Source organism: Pecten maximus, chromosome 2 (genome assembly GCF_902652985.1).
Source record: "Pecten maximus chromosome 2, xPecMax1.1, whole genome shotgun sequence".
NCBI lineage: Eukaryota > Metazoa > Mollusca > Bivalvia > Pectinida > Pectinidae > Pecten > Pecten maximus.
In genome coordinates this window covers 12,457,081-12,473,732 of record NC_047016.1, presented here as the reverse complement: position 1 = coordinate 12,473,732, position 16,652 = coordinate 12,457,081, and the positions used below count along the sequence as shown (strand labels likewise).

General features: G+C 36.7%; 1 protein-coding gene and 1 long non-coding RNA gene across 2 annotated transcripts; both read right to left on the bottom strand.

The window, feature by feature from the left end:
- Positions 1 to 3,604: 3,604 nt before the first annotated feature.
- LOC117317908 lies at positions 3,605 to 5,847 on the bottom strand. The gene is made up of 2 exons (XR_004530272.1): positions 5,742 to 5,847; positions 3,605 to 3,965 (listed from the first exon to the last, which is right to left on the bottom strand). It is a non-coding gene; the product is annotated as an uncharacterized LOC117317908 (long non-coding RNA).
- Positions 5,848 to 12,802: 6,955 nt separating this feature from the next.
- LOC117317897 (glycine-rich protein DOT1-like) lies at positions 12,803 to 16,652 on the bottom strand. Its single transcript, XM_033872870.1, has 3 exons — positions 16,523 to 16,652; positions 13,798 to 15,655; positions 12,803 to 13,228 (listed from the first exon to the last, which is right to left on the bottom strand). The coding sequence occupies exon 2, from the start codon at positions 15,651 to 15,653 to the stop codon at positions 15,078 to 15,080; it is 576 nt and encodes a 191-aa protein (XP_033728761.1). The 5' UTR covers positions 15,654 to 15,655; positions 16,523 to 16,652; the 3' UTR covers positions 12,803 to 13,228; positions 13,798 to 15,077.

Below are 16,652 nucleotides of genomic sequence, written 5' to 3'. Positions count from 1 at the left end.
AATGATAAATTAAATGCTCTAGTGTACAGTCATTTTTATTGGTTTAGTTCCGAATAAATTCAAACACTCCTTTAAGAGTAAACAATAGCTTTAATGCTATACTTAAAAGATAAGTCAGTGTGTAATATTACTGTGCCAGAGTAAGACGTTCAGTGTGTAAGTCGTTCACTGTGAAGGCGTTCAGTGTGTAAGTCGCCCGGTGTGAAAGGCGTTCAGTGTGTAAGTCGTTCAGTGTGTAAGTCGCTCAGTGTGTAAGTCGCTCAGTGTGCAAGTCGTTCAGTGTGTAAGTCGTTTAGTGTGTAAGTCGTTCAGTGTGTAAGTCGCTCAGTGTGTAAGTCGCTCTGTGTGTAAGACGTTCAGTATGTAAGTCGCTCGGTGTGTAAGTTGGTCAATGTGTAAGTCGGTCAATGTGTAAGTCGTTCAGTGTGTAAGTCGTTCAGCGTGTAAGTCGTTCAATCTGTAAATCGTTCAGCGTGTAAGTCGTTCAGTGTGTAAGTCGCCCAGTGTGCAAGTCGTTTAGTGTGTAGGTCTTTTAGTGTGTAAGTCGTTCAGTGTGTAAGTCGTTCAGTGTGTAAATCGCTCTGTGTGTAAGTCGTTCAGTGTGTAAGTCGTTCAATGCGAAAGTCGGTCAGTGTGTAAGTCGTTCAATATGTAAGTCGGTCAGTGTGAAAGTCGGTCAGTGTGTAAGTCGGTCAGTGTGTAAGTCGGTCAGTGTGTAAGTCGTTCAATGTGTAAGTCGTTCAGTGTGCAAGTCGTTCAGTGTGTAAGTCGTTCAGTGTGTTAGTCGTTCAGTGTGTAAGTCGTTCAATGCGTAAGTCGGTCAGTGTGTAAGTCGTTCAATATGTAAGTCGGTCAGTGTGTAAGTCGGTCAGTGTGCAAGTATTTTAGTGTGTAAGTCGGTCAGTGTGTAAGTCGTTCAGTGTGCAAGTATTTTAGTGTGTAATTCGTTCAGTATGTAAGTCGGTCAGTGTGTAAGTCGTTCAGTGTGTAAGTCGGTCAGTGTGTAAGTCGGTCAGTGTGTAAGTCGGTCAGTGTGCAAGTATTTCAGTGTGTAAGTCGTTCTGTGTGTAAGTTGTTCAGTGTGTTAGTCGTTCAGTATGTAAGTCGATCAGTGTGTAAGTCGCTCAGTGTGTAAACTAAATAACAATAAACGACATTTCATGTTCAAACATGAGTGCCAATCCGTCAAGGTCACTGATCGTGTTACTATGGAAACGAAGTCCAATCTATCTTGGAAAGCTGTATATAAACACGCCGCTCATATCAATAAAACGTGTAAATATGTGTCGGTCAATGTGTAAGTCGTTCAGTGTGTAAGTCGTTCAGTGTGTAAGTTGTTCAATCTGTAAATCGATCAGTGTTTAAGTCGTTCAGTGTGTAAGTCGCTCAGTGTGTAAGTCGTTTAGTGTGTAAGTCATTCAATCTGTAAATCGATCAGTGTGTAATTCGTTCAGTGTGTAAGTCGCTCAGTGTGTAAATCGTTTAGTGTGTAAGTCATTCAATCTGTAAATCGTTCAGTGTGTAAGTCGTTCAGTGTGTCAGTCGTTCAATGTGTAAGTCGTTCAGTGTGTAAGTCGTTCAATGCGTACGTCGGTCAGTGTGTAAGTCGTTCAATATGTAAGTCGGCCAGTGTGTAAGTCTTTCAGTGTGTAAGTCGTTCTGTGTGTAAGTCGTTCAGTGTGTTAGTCGTTCAGTGTGTAAGTCGTTCAATGCGAAAGTCGGTCAGTGTGTAAGTCGTTCAATATGTAAGTCGGTCAGTGTGAAGTCGGTCAGTGTGTAAGTCGGTCAGTGTGTAAGTCGGTCAGTGTGTAAGTCGTTCAATGTGTAAGTCGTTCAGTGTGCAAGTCGTTCAGTGTGTAAGTCGTTCAGTGTGTTAGTCGTTCAGTGTGTAAGTCGTTCAATGCGTAAGTCGGTCAGTGTGTAAGTCGTTCAATATGTAAGTCGGTCAGTGTGTAAGTCGGTCAGTGTGCAAGTATTTTAGTGTGTAAGTCGGTCAGTGTGTAAGTCGTTCAGTGTGCAAGTATTTTAGTGTGTAAGTCGTTCAGTATGTAAGTCGGTCAGTGTGTAAGTCGTTCAGTGTGTAAGTCGGTCAGTGTGTAAGTCGTTCAGTGTGCAAGTATTTCAGTGTGTAAGTCGTTCTGTGTGTAAGTCGTTCAGTGTGTTAGTCGTTCAGTGTGTAAGTCGATCAGTGTGTAAGTCGCTCAGTGTGTAAACTAAATAACAATAAACGACATTTCATGTTCAAACATGAGTGCCAATCCGTCAAGGTCACTGATCGTATTACTATGGAAACGTAGTTCAATCTATCTTGGAAAGCTGTATATAAACACGCCGCTCATATCAATAAAACGTGTAAATATGTGTTTTATATACCACCAACTTAATCACTGTCTACCGTAAAGATTGTTAACCTTCAGTCAGACTGGACATCTCCTACTTCTGGGTTTATGGCGAGAACAGTAACAGGACGTATGGCTGTACATCAAAATATAAAGTGTAGATCTCACAAATGATCAATGGAATACATTTATTGTGTACCTGTTGAATACATACATGTATCATGTGTGTGGATTGTGAATGCATATCATGTCTGTGTATTTTGAATAATGTCATGTGTGTGGATTTTGAATACAGATCATGTGTGTGGATTGATGCGAATTCCTTAAACATGTTTAATTGGTTTAGAAATTTGCGGTTGAAGTTCTGCAGATCCCGAGGTTTGACTTGACGTTTATGTTACGTTTTAGTTGATTTTGAATAGTAGCATAGTTTAAAATATACAATTGTACTGGACATTAGTTTGAATGCATAACTGACGAGTCAAAGGAGGACGAAACAGCTGTATGATGTCCCTTACATCACTGACAAGTCATATGAGGATGAAACAGCTGTATGATGTCCCTTACATCACTGACAAGTCATATGAGGATGAAACAGCTGTATGGTGTCCCTTACATCACTGACAAGTCATATGAGGATGTAACAGCTGTATGATGTCCCTTACATCACTGACAAGTCATATGAGGATGAAACAGCTGTATGATGTCCCTTACATCACTGACAAGTCATATGAGGATGAAACAGCTGTATTATGTCCCTTACATCACTGATAAATCATACGAGGACGAATTAGCTGTACGATACAGTTCAATTCATTTTCGGTCCTAATTTATCTGACTGTCAATGTGCTAATGTATTGTGTATCTGTTTTGATATGACTTTCTTTGTTGAGCTCATTCCCGTCTCATTAATGGTCCTCAACTTTTCCTTTTGCACAACATTAACCGACTATCATAGCTACGTGCACATGCCAGGGATATTGTTCAGTTTGACAAATCTTGTGTCAACATTATCCTGAATGTCGTGTACGATGGGAGATGTACATAGCGAAATATCTCTAAAACAATATCCTGACTGTCGAGTCTATTAATTCGTCATTTCTATGATTTATATTATTAATGGTATATCAAAATCTGATACCAAAGTAGATATGCAATATACACCATGACGTCATCACACAAATATGAAACTGTAATTGAATCACGGTAAAGGATAACAAGAGAGACGAAAGACACCTGGCGTAAATACATCAAGCAAAATTATAGAAATGCAATTATATTTTTATTATTGCAAAAGCTGTCATATCTGATTTCGTCATTACAATAACGAACAGAGTAGGTCAGAACCTACGGCACCTCCGTATGCAGCGTCTGATTTGGGATCTACACCTAAAGCTAAACCATCTTCGACGTCTGCAAAATCTGTATCTCCATAAGCACCTTCGACGACATCCTCTTCCACCCCATCTCAAGCCACCGAATGTTCCATGTATCCCCAAACTCGGGCTAAAAATCTCAGTACCAAGATCTGAGCCACCAATTAACTGTCCATAGGTCTTCGTCGTTATAATGGAAATACACACCAAGGCGACCAGCAGGCATACATAGGGCTTCATCGTTTGATCTCTGTAGGGAAGAAATATGTACTGATTTTGAAATCATCAAATTATTGGCTAATAAATGGGATGTTAAATTTAACCGAAATAAAACAAAATCTGCTATTTTCACGCAAAAAAAACCCACTAATTATCCCTCAGTTGTATTTCTCAGACACTCTTCCCAATGGTTCCCAAACTCATAAACAACCGTTGTTGACGTCATTTATTAGTCTTCGACTATTCTTGACGCATCTACTGTAAAATTTCAACAGTTTTTTTTCCAAAAATGCTGCGTGAACTTAATTTCTTGGACTCAAAAATCAGCTTCTTGGGGATTATTATTATTAAAACCCGTATTTCTCCTTCTACTTAGAACAGGGTATTATTCAAATTACAATTACCGATGGAAATAATGAGCTATCCGATGATTTTGATATTAACATTCTGAAATTAGTTCAAGAATATATAAGATACAAAACGTGTTGAATAATAGTATTAGGATAAATGGTCGGGCCTTTTAATGTTCTAATGTTTTAAATACCACTTTTGTAATGTATAGACATTGTACCAACAACTTGATTCATAGATTAGTTCTTAGATTAATTTATAAATTAATTGATTTATGTATATCTACATCTAATTAATTCACTTTTGTGTTATTTATAAATGATCTTATTCACTTATTAATTTACATTTTGTTAATGAACAATATAAGATTCATTAAAGCTTTGGTGGGGTGTTGGGGAAACCGGACTGAATCTAACACACCTGGGTGGCAGGCTAGAGGAGGAGGAGTTAATGGACATTTAAGCCAGAAACCCTTGTATTGATAGATTCAAGACTTGATGCCATTCAAACACTTCAACAACGGCTACATGTAATATTTCTTTGAAATATTAATGATAAAAGTAATTATATCTACTTTTGGATAAACATACTGCAAATCTAAATGAAGTTATTACCTCCCTTTAACCAGTAACAGCAAATCAGTACAAATATTACATCTCTATATTGACCAAACTATATCATATGCACATGCATATTAGTCTGCTCAATTTGTTATATTTATTAAATTCTGAATTATCTCTTTATACCGGGAGAAATTTTATATAGACTTAGCATGTAATCTGATCATATTGTATATTTTTGAGTATTTTTTTAAATGAAAGAAATATATTTCATATGATAACTCAGATGAATATAGAAATGCATCCAATTAAAGTTTCACAGCAAAATAACCATGCAACTCAATCAAAACTATTAGGCGCACTGAAATTAATTGTCTTATTAACAACATTCCCTAGTGGCCTCATTGATGATTAATCATTGGGTGTATATGGTATGAATTCTATATGATCTCTACTCTATTTTATGCATAAAATTCGTGAAATTATCCGTTACTATTTTCTATTAAGATTCTGTTTTTCTTTTATCCATACCAGAATATTTTAACTGTTCTATAATCAAGAGTTCTGTGAACGAATCCCCGTAGCACAAATGGTTTATGTAACTTCAAACAAAAGGGACAATACAAGCGGAGGGGCAATTGACCGTTCGTAAGCGGCGTCTATATCGCTTAATAAAATAAACTTTAAAAAAAAAACGGTAATTTTCACAGAGGTCAGTTTTGTTAATCTACCAAACATAGTCACTGTACTTAACCACTCTAATAGGAAACTGAAATGTAAGAACGAGATTAACCTAAGTCAGCGTGTCAGGTCTATCTAGTAAAGTATACAGACAAATGTAATAATATCTAAACGGTACAGTCACTAATTAATCGTTAACAAAAGAAACTACTTACCTTTTTCTGAGTGTTTACCTGGGTAGATTATCGAATAAAGCAATACAATTTGCTTAAATACTACATTTTATCTATCAATACTGTTATCAATAACTCGTGATGATCCATCGTTAATTAGACATGTTCGTCAAGTGTTTATAAAGCTTTTTTTATAGAGCTGCCTCTTGTTCCGTCAGACTTAGTATAGATTACAAAGTCATCACCTAAGGCATATCAAAACATGTACCTGTATTTATCTTTGATGACATGTAAAAAGTACGTGTTGTACACAAATCGCCTCCAGTGATAAAAAAAATCGTCTATAAAACATATTTACAAATATTCAGGAATTCGTTGTCGTTCATCTCACGTATCAATTTCATGTGCTGTTAAAGTATGCGTAGAAGTTGAAAATACATGTACACCATGTGATTGTTTGGGGAAAATATAATCATTTAAACTTTTTACTTTTTGAGTAAAATTATCACATTCTTAAGGTATTCAGCAAAATTTGTAGTAGTCCGGACAGTTTGAATTAAAATGGAACGGACAGTTTGACAAAAACATTACCATACCGTTGTCATGTATATTCATAATGTAAACAAAAGGCCCAGAGGGCCTCTATCACTCACCTCGTTGGATTTTACCAAACGTCAAAATAATGTTCATGTTCAATTTGTTTACAGTTTTACTTGCTGGCATTCGAACAATGCTGTATATGGTTTTTGGGTGTGATATCACCTGCTTCAAGAAGTTAATCCAGAATCAAAGTCGAGACTCCCTTGGGATGTGAAAAGACCACATGGAACGTTTTTACAACCTAACTGTGGTTGGGAATGATCCCTGGGCCTATTTTCACATCAAGATTGTGTTTATCTTCTGTATAAGATATAACTAAGAAACTAAGTCCCTAGGGGTGGAAAAAGACCCAATGGCTTATTTGTACAACATAATTGTTTTGCCTATCAATGCTATATACGGTTATTAGATTGGGATCTCAACAGTTTCAACAATATAACCAAGAAACTAAGAGTCCATGCGGGTGGGGAAAGACCACAGGACTTATATTTACATCATGATCGTGTTTATCTGTTGATGCCCAGCAATGCTAAATTATTGTAATTGGGTCAGGACCTTAACTCATTTTTAGCAGTGTATAGCCAGATTGCTTCCTTTTAGCCCCGCCCCTCGGTCCCATAGGAGTCAGCACTACGACATTTTTGCAATATCCACCACCTGGGATGCGACCAGTTAAATATGAACGTAATCCATCGCTTCGATCTAGAGAGGAAATCGTTTATAGAATATAGCCAAATTAATTCCTATTGACACCTTTTATGACTTTTTGAATCTTCACAACTTAACGCTGCAACCAGTCAAATATGAGTAATGACATAATAGACAGAAGGACGGGCCGACTAAGAGTAAACCGGTATATCCCCAACCAAGTCATACGGAAGCATACAAATTCCCATCATGAAGAGGTTTTCAGGTTGCTGTAGGTTCGGCTTGAAGAGTTCTACATTACGATAGTAAAAATAATTGCCATACAAAATTTTGTTTTTTATTTAGGAGAACGGATTGTGGCCGGAAGCAATTTATTGACCACGTTTAACAGAACCATTCTTGCGGCTCGATAATTGATCGCACTAAGAAGCAACTTAGCATAAGAACACAAATCCAGTCTACAGAGGGCTTCTAGTTACATCCCTTAAAATGCTTAACTTGATACCTTATGACTTAAGAGAGTTTCCAGCAACCCATTTTGTTAGGGTCGCCTTGAGATAGGATTATATTTGCGATATGGATACCGTTATTCGTAAATATTAACCATAATTTCCGTAACGGTTCACCGAAGTGGCTTCAGTTACACTAAGATAACCTTACGGTAACCTGAAGAGGACTTTATATAAACGGTCTTGGTGAAAGTGTTCATAGGCATCAATGCATCACTCATAAAAGACATTAGGCAAATATTTGTATAAAAGATATCTTATGAAAGATTATTAAATGTTAAATAATTTATCAATTACTGGATCAACATTGTTCCTGAATGACAACTTAGTTTGTCATATGGGGTTTCCAGCAGACAGAAATGATATCCCGAGAGTGGAAAAATCCATTACACCCAAAATACGTCAAATACTGCAATGTGTGAACCTAGTTAAACAAATGGACTTGCATCAACCGCAACTTTCAGCATAAACTTACAGCAAATCACTTTGTTGTTAAATGACGCACAACACATTGCATGTATAATAACAATCTAATTAAAATATAGATGGTCATTATCACTACGTTACATGGACAACTAACAACATCCCATAAGGGGTCACGTTCTAATGACCTTTGAGATGTATTTCACTTTCAGGGCTAATTGTCAATTTGTCGATGTCCTCGAAGCTAACCATTTCGTCACAATATGCATCTGAAGCAAACCACACAACATGTACATATAGCTATATGCTTTGCAGGACGAAATGACTTGAAACAAATTGAGAGATTATGCAAGCTATGCACTCTAGTCATGCTTATTCGGACATAAAAACTTCACTTCCAAGATTTTGGAAGTAGTCATTTGATTGGCTAATCCAAAAGGTCATCCCGACGTGACCCCTTATGGGATGTTGTTAGATGTTCATGTAACGTAGTGAGAATGACCATTTAGATATAAAGGGTCGCAGTGGCCGAGTGGTTAGGTGTCCCGACACTTTATCACTAGCCCTCCACCTCTGGGTTGCGAGTTCGAAACCTATGTGGAGCAGTTGCCAGGTACTGACTGTACTCCGGCTTTCCTTCAACTCCAAAACCTGGTACGTCCTTAAATGACCCTGGCTGTTAATAGGACGAAAAACAAACCAAACCAAACCATTTAGATATCAATTAGATTGGTATAATATGGAGAAATCACTTCATTGTTTCATGACGTTTTCAACTATGATTTATCACGTAATTGTAGAAGTTATAGATAAGCCGTTTTATGAAACATCTCGACCCCCAATGTAGAATATATTACAAATGCCCTGCCAATCATAAAAGGAGAAAACAGTATGATCATTTATTGAGGGTATATTAGTTGTCTGACGCTCTGATATTCTACGTGGCCTTGGTATACATGTATATGAGTAACAGCTGTCGTATTGGGTAACACAAAAAGCATTTTTAAAACATATTCTGACTCATTTTAATTCGTTTTGCTTCTCACTACGCTACATGTTAGCTCTCGATTGGTATCGGATTATGCAAATATCAGTTGTGTAAGGATCAACTTACCATGTTTTAGACTGAAACATTTATGATGTATTTGATGAGATCTTCAGTGAAGACACAATTAAGTGTATAATGAGGTAGTGATAATTTAAAATGCTCTATTTTCAAAATCATTTTATTTGTTTTATTGCTATGGTATCGGACAGATTAAAATTCGTTAAATTTAAAAATAGTTTTAACGTTAACTTTATAGAAGACGACGAGTCAGTGTATAATACTGTTTACGGTGTCAGTGTGTGAACCATTCAGTATGTGAGTAGTTCAATCTGTAAGTCGTTCAATGTGTAAGTCGTTCAGTGTGTAAGTCGTTCAGTGTGTAGGTCGTTCAGTGTGTAAGTCGCTCAGTGTGTAAGTCGTTCAATGTGTAAGTCGTTCAATGTGTAAGTCGTTCAATGTGTAAGTCGTTCAATGTGTAAGTCGTTCAATGTGTAAGTCGCTCAGTGTGTAAGTCGTTCAGTGTGTAAGTCGCTCAGTGTGTAAGTCGTTCAGTGTGTAAGTCGTTCAATGTGTAAGTCGTTCAATGTGTAAGTCGTTCAATGTGTAAGTCGTTCAGTGTGTAAGTCGTTCAGTGTGTAGGTCGTTCAGTGTGTAAGTCGCTCAGTGTGTAAGTCGTTCAGTGTGTAAGTCGCTCAGTGTGTAAGTCGTTCAGTGTGTAAGTCGTTCAGTGTGTAAGTCGTTCAGAGTGTAAACTAAATAACAATAAACGAAAATTCATGTTCAAACATGAGTGCCAATCCGTCGAGGTCATTGATCGTGTTGCTATGGAAACGTAGTCCAATCTATCTTGGAAAGCTGTATATAAACACGCCGCTCATATCAATAAAACGTGTAAATATGTGTTTTATATACCACCAACTTAATCACTGTCTACCGTAAAGATTGTTAACCTTCAGTCACACCGGACATATTCTTCCTCTGGCTTAGCTTCGAGGACAGTAACAGGACGTATGGTTGTTCATCAAATATAAATGTACTGATCACAAATGATCAATGGAATACTTTTATTGTATACCTGTTAATACATATCATGTCTGTGGATTGATACGAAGTCCTTAAATTATTGGTATAGAAAATGTCTTCCGATTGATTGCAGTTCCTGTGTTTAGTCTAGTTGCAATTTATTGCAGTTTTGGCCTAATACACCTCCCTACCAGATTAAAACATTTTTCTTTTTAGCTCTAATGTATATAACTCTCAATTTGTATTGAAATGTGCTAATGTATTGTATATCGTTTGTAATATCAGGACATAGGATTTTTCCTTTCTTTTTTTATAATTTTAAGTTATGACTTTCTGAATGCATTTACAAAACACATTTCATATTCATATATATATAATATGGCAATACTGAAATAAGTTTAGAAACCATTACTATAGGATGTTTAAAAACAACTGTTTAAGAGAATTATCTGGAATTGTTATTAACACATTATCACTTTGTAACACCTTGTGGTTTCCATATATCTTTGTTTAGCTCATTCCGTCTCATTTGTGGCAGAGACCTATATTAATATTTAGTATTTAAGTCTCTGTATGTGGCCCCCGACTCTTCCTTTAGTGCCCGACTATCACAGCCACGTGCACGCGTCATTGACATTAATAAGTTTGACACGTCTTGAGGTATAGAATAGCTCTACAGTGATCAATGGACGTTTCATGTTCGTCTACATGTCCATCCCAATTCTTATTTGATTGAAGGGACTAAAAACGTTTACAGAATTTGTGTTGGCAGTGCTATTCCTTGGATCACCAAGTGCTGAATAGAAGGTGACCCTGTATCTCCAGGTAAGTCAATACCTTCTATACAGAACTTTTTACTATTGTGTTATGTTTCCATCGATACTTTATCGTCTATAGGATAATACTATCGGTTGTTCTATATGATGGGGCTCCTCGACATAATTGCATGGTAAAAGGTGTAAATAGGTAATATCTCTAAAACATTATCCTGACTGTCGTGTACGATGGGAGGTGTAAATAGGTAATATCTCTATCCTGACTGTCGTGTACAATAGGAGGTGTAAATAGGTAATATCTCTATCCTGACTGTCGTGTACAATGGGAGGTGTAAATAGGTAATACCTCTATCCTGACTGTCGTGTACAATGGGAGGTATAAATAGGTAATATCTCTATCCTGACTGTCGTGTACGATGGGAGGTATAAATAGGTAATATCTCTAAAACATTATCCTGACTGTCGTGTACGATGGGAGGTGTACATAGGTAATATTATTTAAATAACAACTTGATTGGCATGCACGATGGCAGGTGTAAATAGGTAATATATCTAAAACATTATCCTGACTGCGTGTACAATGGGAGGTATAAATAGGTAATATCTCTAAAACAGTACCCTGACTGTCGTGTACGATGGGAGGTATACATAGGTAATACCTCTGAAACAGTACCCTGACTGTCGTGTACAATGGGAGGTGTACATAGGTAATATCTCTAAAACATTACCCTGACTGTCGTGTACAATGGGAGGTATAAAAAGGTAATATCTCTATCCTGACTGTCGTGTACGATGGGGGGTATAAATAGGTAATATCTCTAAAACATTATCCTGACTGTCGTGTACGATGGGAGGTGTACATAGGTAATATTATTTAAATAACAACTTGATTGGCATGCACGATGGCAGGTGTAAATAGGTAATATATCTAAAACATTATCCTGACTGCGTGTACAATGGGAGGTATAAATAGGTAATATCTCTAAAACAGTACCCTGACTGTCGTGTACGATGGGAGGTATACATAGGTAATACCTCTGAAACAGTACCCTGACTGTCGTGTACAATGGGAGGTGTACATAGGTAATATCTCTAAAACATTACCCTGACTGTCGTGTACAATGGGAGGTATAAATAGGTAATATCTCTAAAACAGTACCCTGACTGTCGTGTACGCTGGGAGGTGTACATAGGTAATATCTCTAAAACATTACCCTGACTGTCGTGTACGATGGGAGGTATAAATAGGTAATACCTCTATCCTGACTGTCGTGTACAATGGGAGGTGTACATAGGTAATATCTCTAAAACATTATCCTGACTGTCGTGTACGATGGGAGGTGTAAATAGGTAATATCTCTATCCTGACTGTCGTGTACGATGGGAGGTATAAATAGGTAATATCTCTAAAACATTATCCTGACTGTCGTGTACAATGGGAGGTATAAATAGGTAATATCTCTATCCTGACTGTCGTGTACAATGGGAGGTATAAATAGGTAATATCTCTATCCTGACTGTCGTGTACAATGGGAGGTGTACATAGTTAATACCTCTATCCTGACTGTCGTGTACAATGGGAGGTATAAATAGGTTATATCTCTAAAACATTATCCTGACTGTCGTGTACAATGGGAGGTGTAAATAGGTAATATCTCTATCCTGACTGTCGTGTACAATGGGAGGTATAAATATGTAATATCTCTAAAACATTATCCTGACTGTCGTGTACGATGGGAGGTGTACATAGGTAATATCTCTAAAACATTATCCTGACTGTCGTGTACGATGGGAGGTGTACATAGGTAATATCTCTATCCTGACTGTCGTGTACGATGGGAGGTATAAATAGGTAATATCTCTATCCTGACTGTCGTGTACGATGGGAGGTATAAATAGGTAATATCTCTAAAACATTATCCTGTCTGTCAGTTATAGTCATTTCTTTGATCGTTGTTATAAATGATGTATATCAAATACAGGTCATACTATTCACCATGACGTATGTCATTGCTCAAATGCGAAATTGTCGTTGAAAACCTGTACTGGACAACAAGAGGAATGAAAAAGAAGATATCTGGCTTGGATGCACCCAACATGTAAAACTGCAAGGATACTTTATTATTGGAAAAGCTGACATATCCGATCTTGTCATAATGATATCCAACAGAGTAGGTCTAGAACCTGCGGCACCTCCGTATGCAGCGTCTTACTCGGGATCGACATCTAAAGCTTAATAGTCTTCGGCGTCTACAAAATCTGTTTGTCCGTAAGCACCTTCGACGACATCCTCTTCCACCCCATCTCAAGCCATCGAAGTCTCCATGTATCCCCAAATCTGGGTCAAACATCTCAGTGCCAAGCAGGTCTCTTCCTCTCCCTAAAAGTGACAACCCCGAAAGGCCATGCTCATGAATGTACTGTCCATATGTCTTCGTCGATAAAATGGAAATACACACCAAGGCGATCAGCAGGCATACACGGGGCTTCATAGTTTGATCTCTGTGGGTAAAAAATATATTTCATATAACTCAGATGAAAATTGAAATGCATCCATCTAAAAACTCACATCAAAATAAGGTGTAAAACTTAAGTTTTGGTGCAAATTACATTTGTAGGATCGATCAGATATTTATAACAATTCTGTCTAAAATGAGCAATCAATTCTGATAGACGCATTGAAATTTGTCTTATTGAAAACATTAACCCTAATTGTTTTATTGATAGTTGAATATTGAGGAATAGTTGATATGAGTTCTTTCTAAACTTACCGCTTGTAAGCGGCGTCTGTTTCGCTTAATACCAGAAACTTGCAAATAAATAATTTAAGTAATAAGTGATATTTTCATAGAGGTAAGTTTTTTCATCTATGAAACTTGGTCACTGTAATTGATCACAATAACAGAAAACTGGAGGAAACTGGAAAGACGCAAGAACGAGATTTTAAAAAAAAAAGAACGAGATTAACCAAAGTCAGCATGTCTGGTCTATGTAGTAAAGTATACAGACAAATGTAATTATGTATAAAGGATACAGTCACTGATGAATTGTTGACAAAAGAAAATGCTTACCTTTTTCTGAGTGTTTACCTGGGTAGATTATCGAATAAAGCAATAAAATTTGCTTAAATACTACTTTTTTTCTATCTTTCCAATGTAATCAATAACTCGTGGTGATCTATCGTTAATTACACATGTTCGTCAACTGTTTATAGAGCTGCCTCTTGTTCCGTCAGACTTAGTATCGATTACAAAGTCATCACCTAAGGCATAGCAAAACATGTACCTGTATTTATCTTTGATGACGTACAAAAAGTACATATGTACTTCGCAAATCACTTCACCTGATGCATTGTGTATAAATTCCCCGTGCTGTGAAAGTCTGTTTGGGATTTAAAAACACCGATTTGCGTGTTTTGATCAAATTAGCGCCATTTAAATTATTTGCTTTATTAGTTAAAACATAACAAAAGCATCATAACTGTATTCAGCAAAATGTGTAGTAGACTAGCTAAAACAGCAATAAAACCTACGATAACATGGAATAGCTTGACGAAATCATTACCGTGCCATTGTCATCTATATTTCTATGATGATAAAAATCGTAATTCATCATATCTATACAAAGTAATAGAGTCAAGCTCTCTCAAAATAGGCAACTTAATCAAAAGTTTGTGCAATACCTTTCTTGGTTTAAAATCAAAAGAATGAGATATAAAATAATGCATTTCTAGAGGTAAGCTTTTAGATCGGGTCGATTGTTGTAAACCTTAGAACATACATATACATTGACATGTTCTTTCAGATTTTATACGCCTGAATAGCAGTCCTATTTTCTTGATGTTATTGAGAAAAGATCACTTACAAATATTACCCTGAGTTCACCTAATATGCGGTACTATGTGAACTAGAGCATATTAACGCTGGCATTGCTTGAGTAAAGAATTAATACTAAGCTTCTTACAGTTTTGACACATTAACTTTTAAGTAGAATGTATCAGTTTTGCTGTGCAAAATTCTTTGTAAAGTTATACTACATAAAATAATGTACGATTCGTTAACCTTGTAGAGACGTATTACGGTGGGAATGAACAACAACAATTTTTGGATAGTTCAGATTTTATATAAAATATCTAAAACAAAAAAAATCACAAACAAATAAAAAATATCAACACACAACATTTGAACATAACTGGTAAAATGTTTATCTATATATAAAGTCTCATTGATGCTTCGCTCTGTGTTCCTTTTGTTATATGATATCACCTTAATTCTGGATTTAGAGACGGAACGTCTAATATAAGTCTACAATCAAACGCATCCCGTCATCACAACAATAGTTAGTGTTTATTCTAACAAAGGAACAGACACTGACGAGCTGTCCTCAGACACAGAAAGGACGCAGTACTAACACAAGATCTGTATCTATACACACAATTTTGTTGGCAAATTCTTCTCCTTAATCTTCTTCGCCGTCTTCGTTCTCGTCTGAGTCCTCTCATGTCTGTGCTTCCTAGACCCCCTAAACCTCCAATATGAACACCTCCGAATCCTCCCAAGCTTCCCATGCCCCCTATACCCCCAAAGCCTCCTAGACCTAGAACGCTTCCCGGGTCTCCTATACCTCCGAGGCCTCCTAGACCAGATCCTAATCCTCCGATGCCTCCTAGACCAGATCCTAATCCTCCGATGCCTCCTAGACCAGATCCTAATCCTCCGATGCCTCCTAGACCAGATCCTAATCCTCCGATGCCTCCCAATCCAGTTCCTAAGCCCCGCATACCTCCAATGCCCACTGTCTGAGCTAGAGACAGAATTGATTGTACATCATTGTCCAGTACTCCGGTCAGCCGCGCTCGTCTCTGGCCACTTACTGACACTGACAACAACGTGACACACAGCACGGTAACAAACAGGAACGTATCCATATCTGTAAGGAACAAAAAAAAACGTAAATAAATAGTCACATACAATAATCTTCTCCGATAGTATTGATTATTTAACAAGTTGGCTCACTAATCAAATTAGGAAGCTGGTTGATATTGAGGTATGTTGTTGTAATACACAGTGAATGACTTTTAAAAAGGATACAAACTCCAAACCTTTGTGTTGACGCAATTCTCCAGTCAAATTTACATTTAATCTTTATTAAAACAATACTTATACGATATCAATATTGTATTAATATGATCATATCTACGTTTAAGGTTCAGATACGAGTAACACTAAACTGTAGAGTTACAAGAATTAACAAGGACATAACAGTAAACTCGGGCCAATTGTAATCGGGTAGAAGAAATCCATGTAGTAATCCATATCCTTATTTATTGAATATTGAGTGATAATTACTTATTAGCAATATATAAAATAGAGAAAAACAAGAGACAGATTTTAAAAGGATAGATATATTTGCAAACTTTTATGTTACTCATAATTATCCCTTAACGTACATATGTACCTTCTAATCAAGTAGAGGCGATTTAGATGAATCTCTTACAAATAATCAGTACAAAGCATTAAGAGCTATAAGGTTTTGGAATGGATACAGACGTAAATGCTAAAAAAAAGATATATATATACCGATAGGAATACCATCCCTATGCTATGCGTAATGGACATTTACCCAATGTTTATGAGACATGATATATTCACACGTTTTAAAACCAATTGAAATTAAGAAAATCATTTTTTAACTGCATCATTTAGCTCGTTTAAAACTAGACACATCTCAATTTTGACATATGATTATTGTTTTATCCATTCATAAGTATAAACACGATATATATATAAAATGTACCTGTGTCGATATCTATAGACCTTCTCTTTCTCAGCAGACTTGTAATCGTAGAGTAATGATGTCCACTATTCTCCTATATTTATATAAAGTGTTTTGTATTGTATTGGTCAGTTGGTGAATTATACTGGCG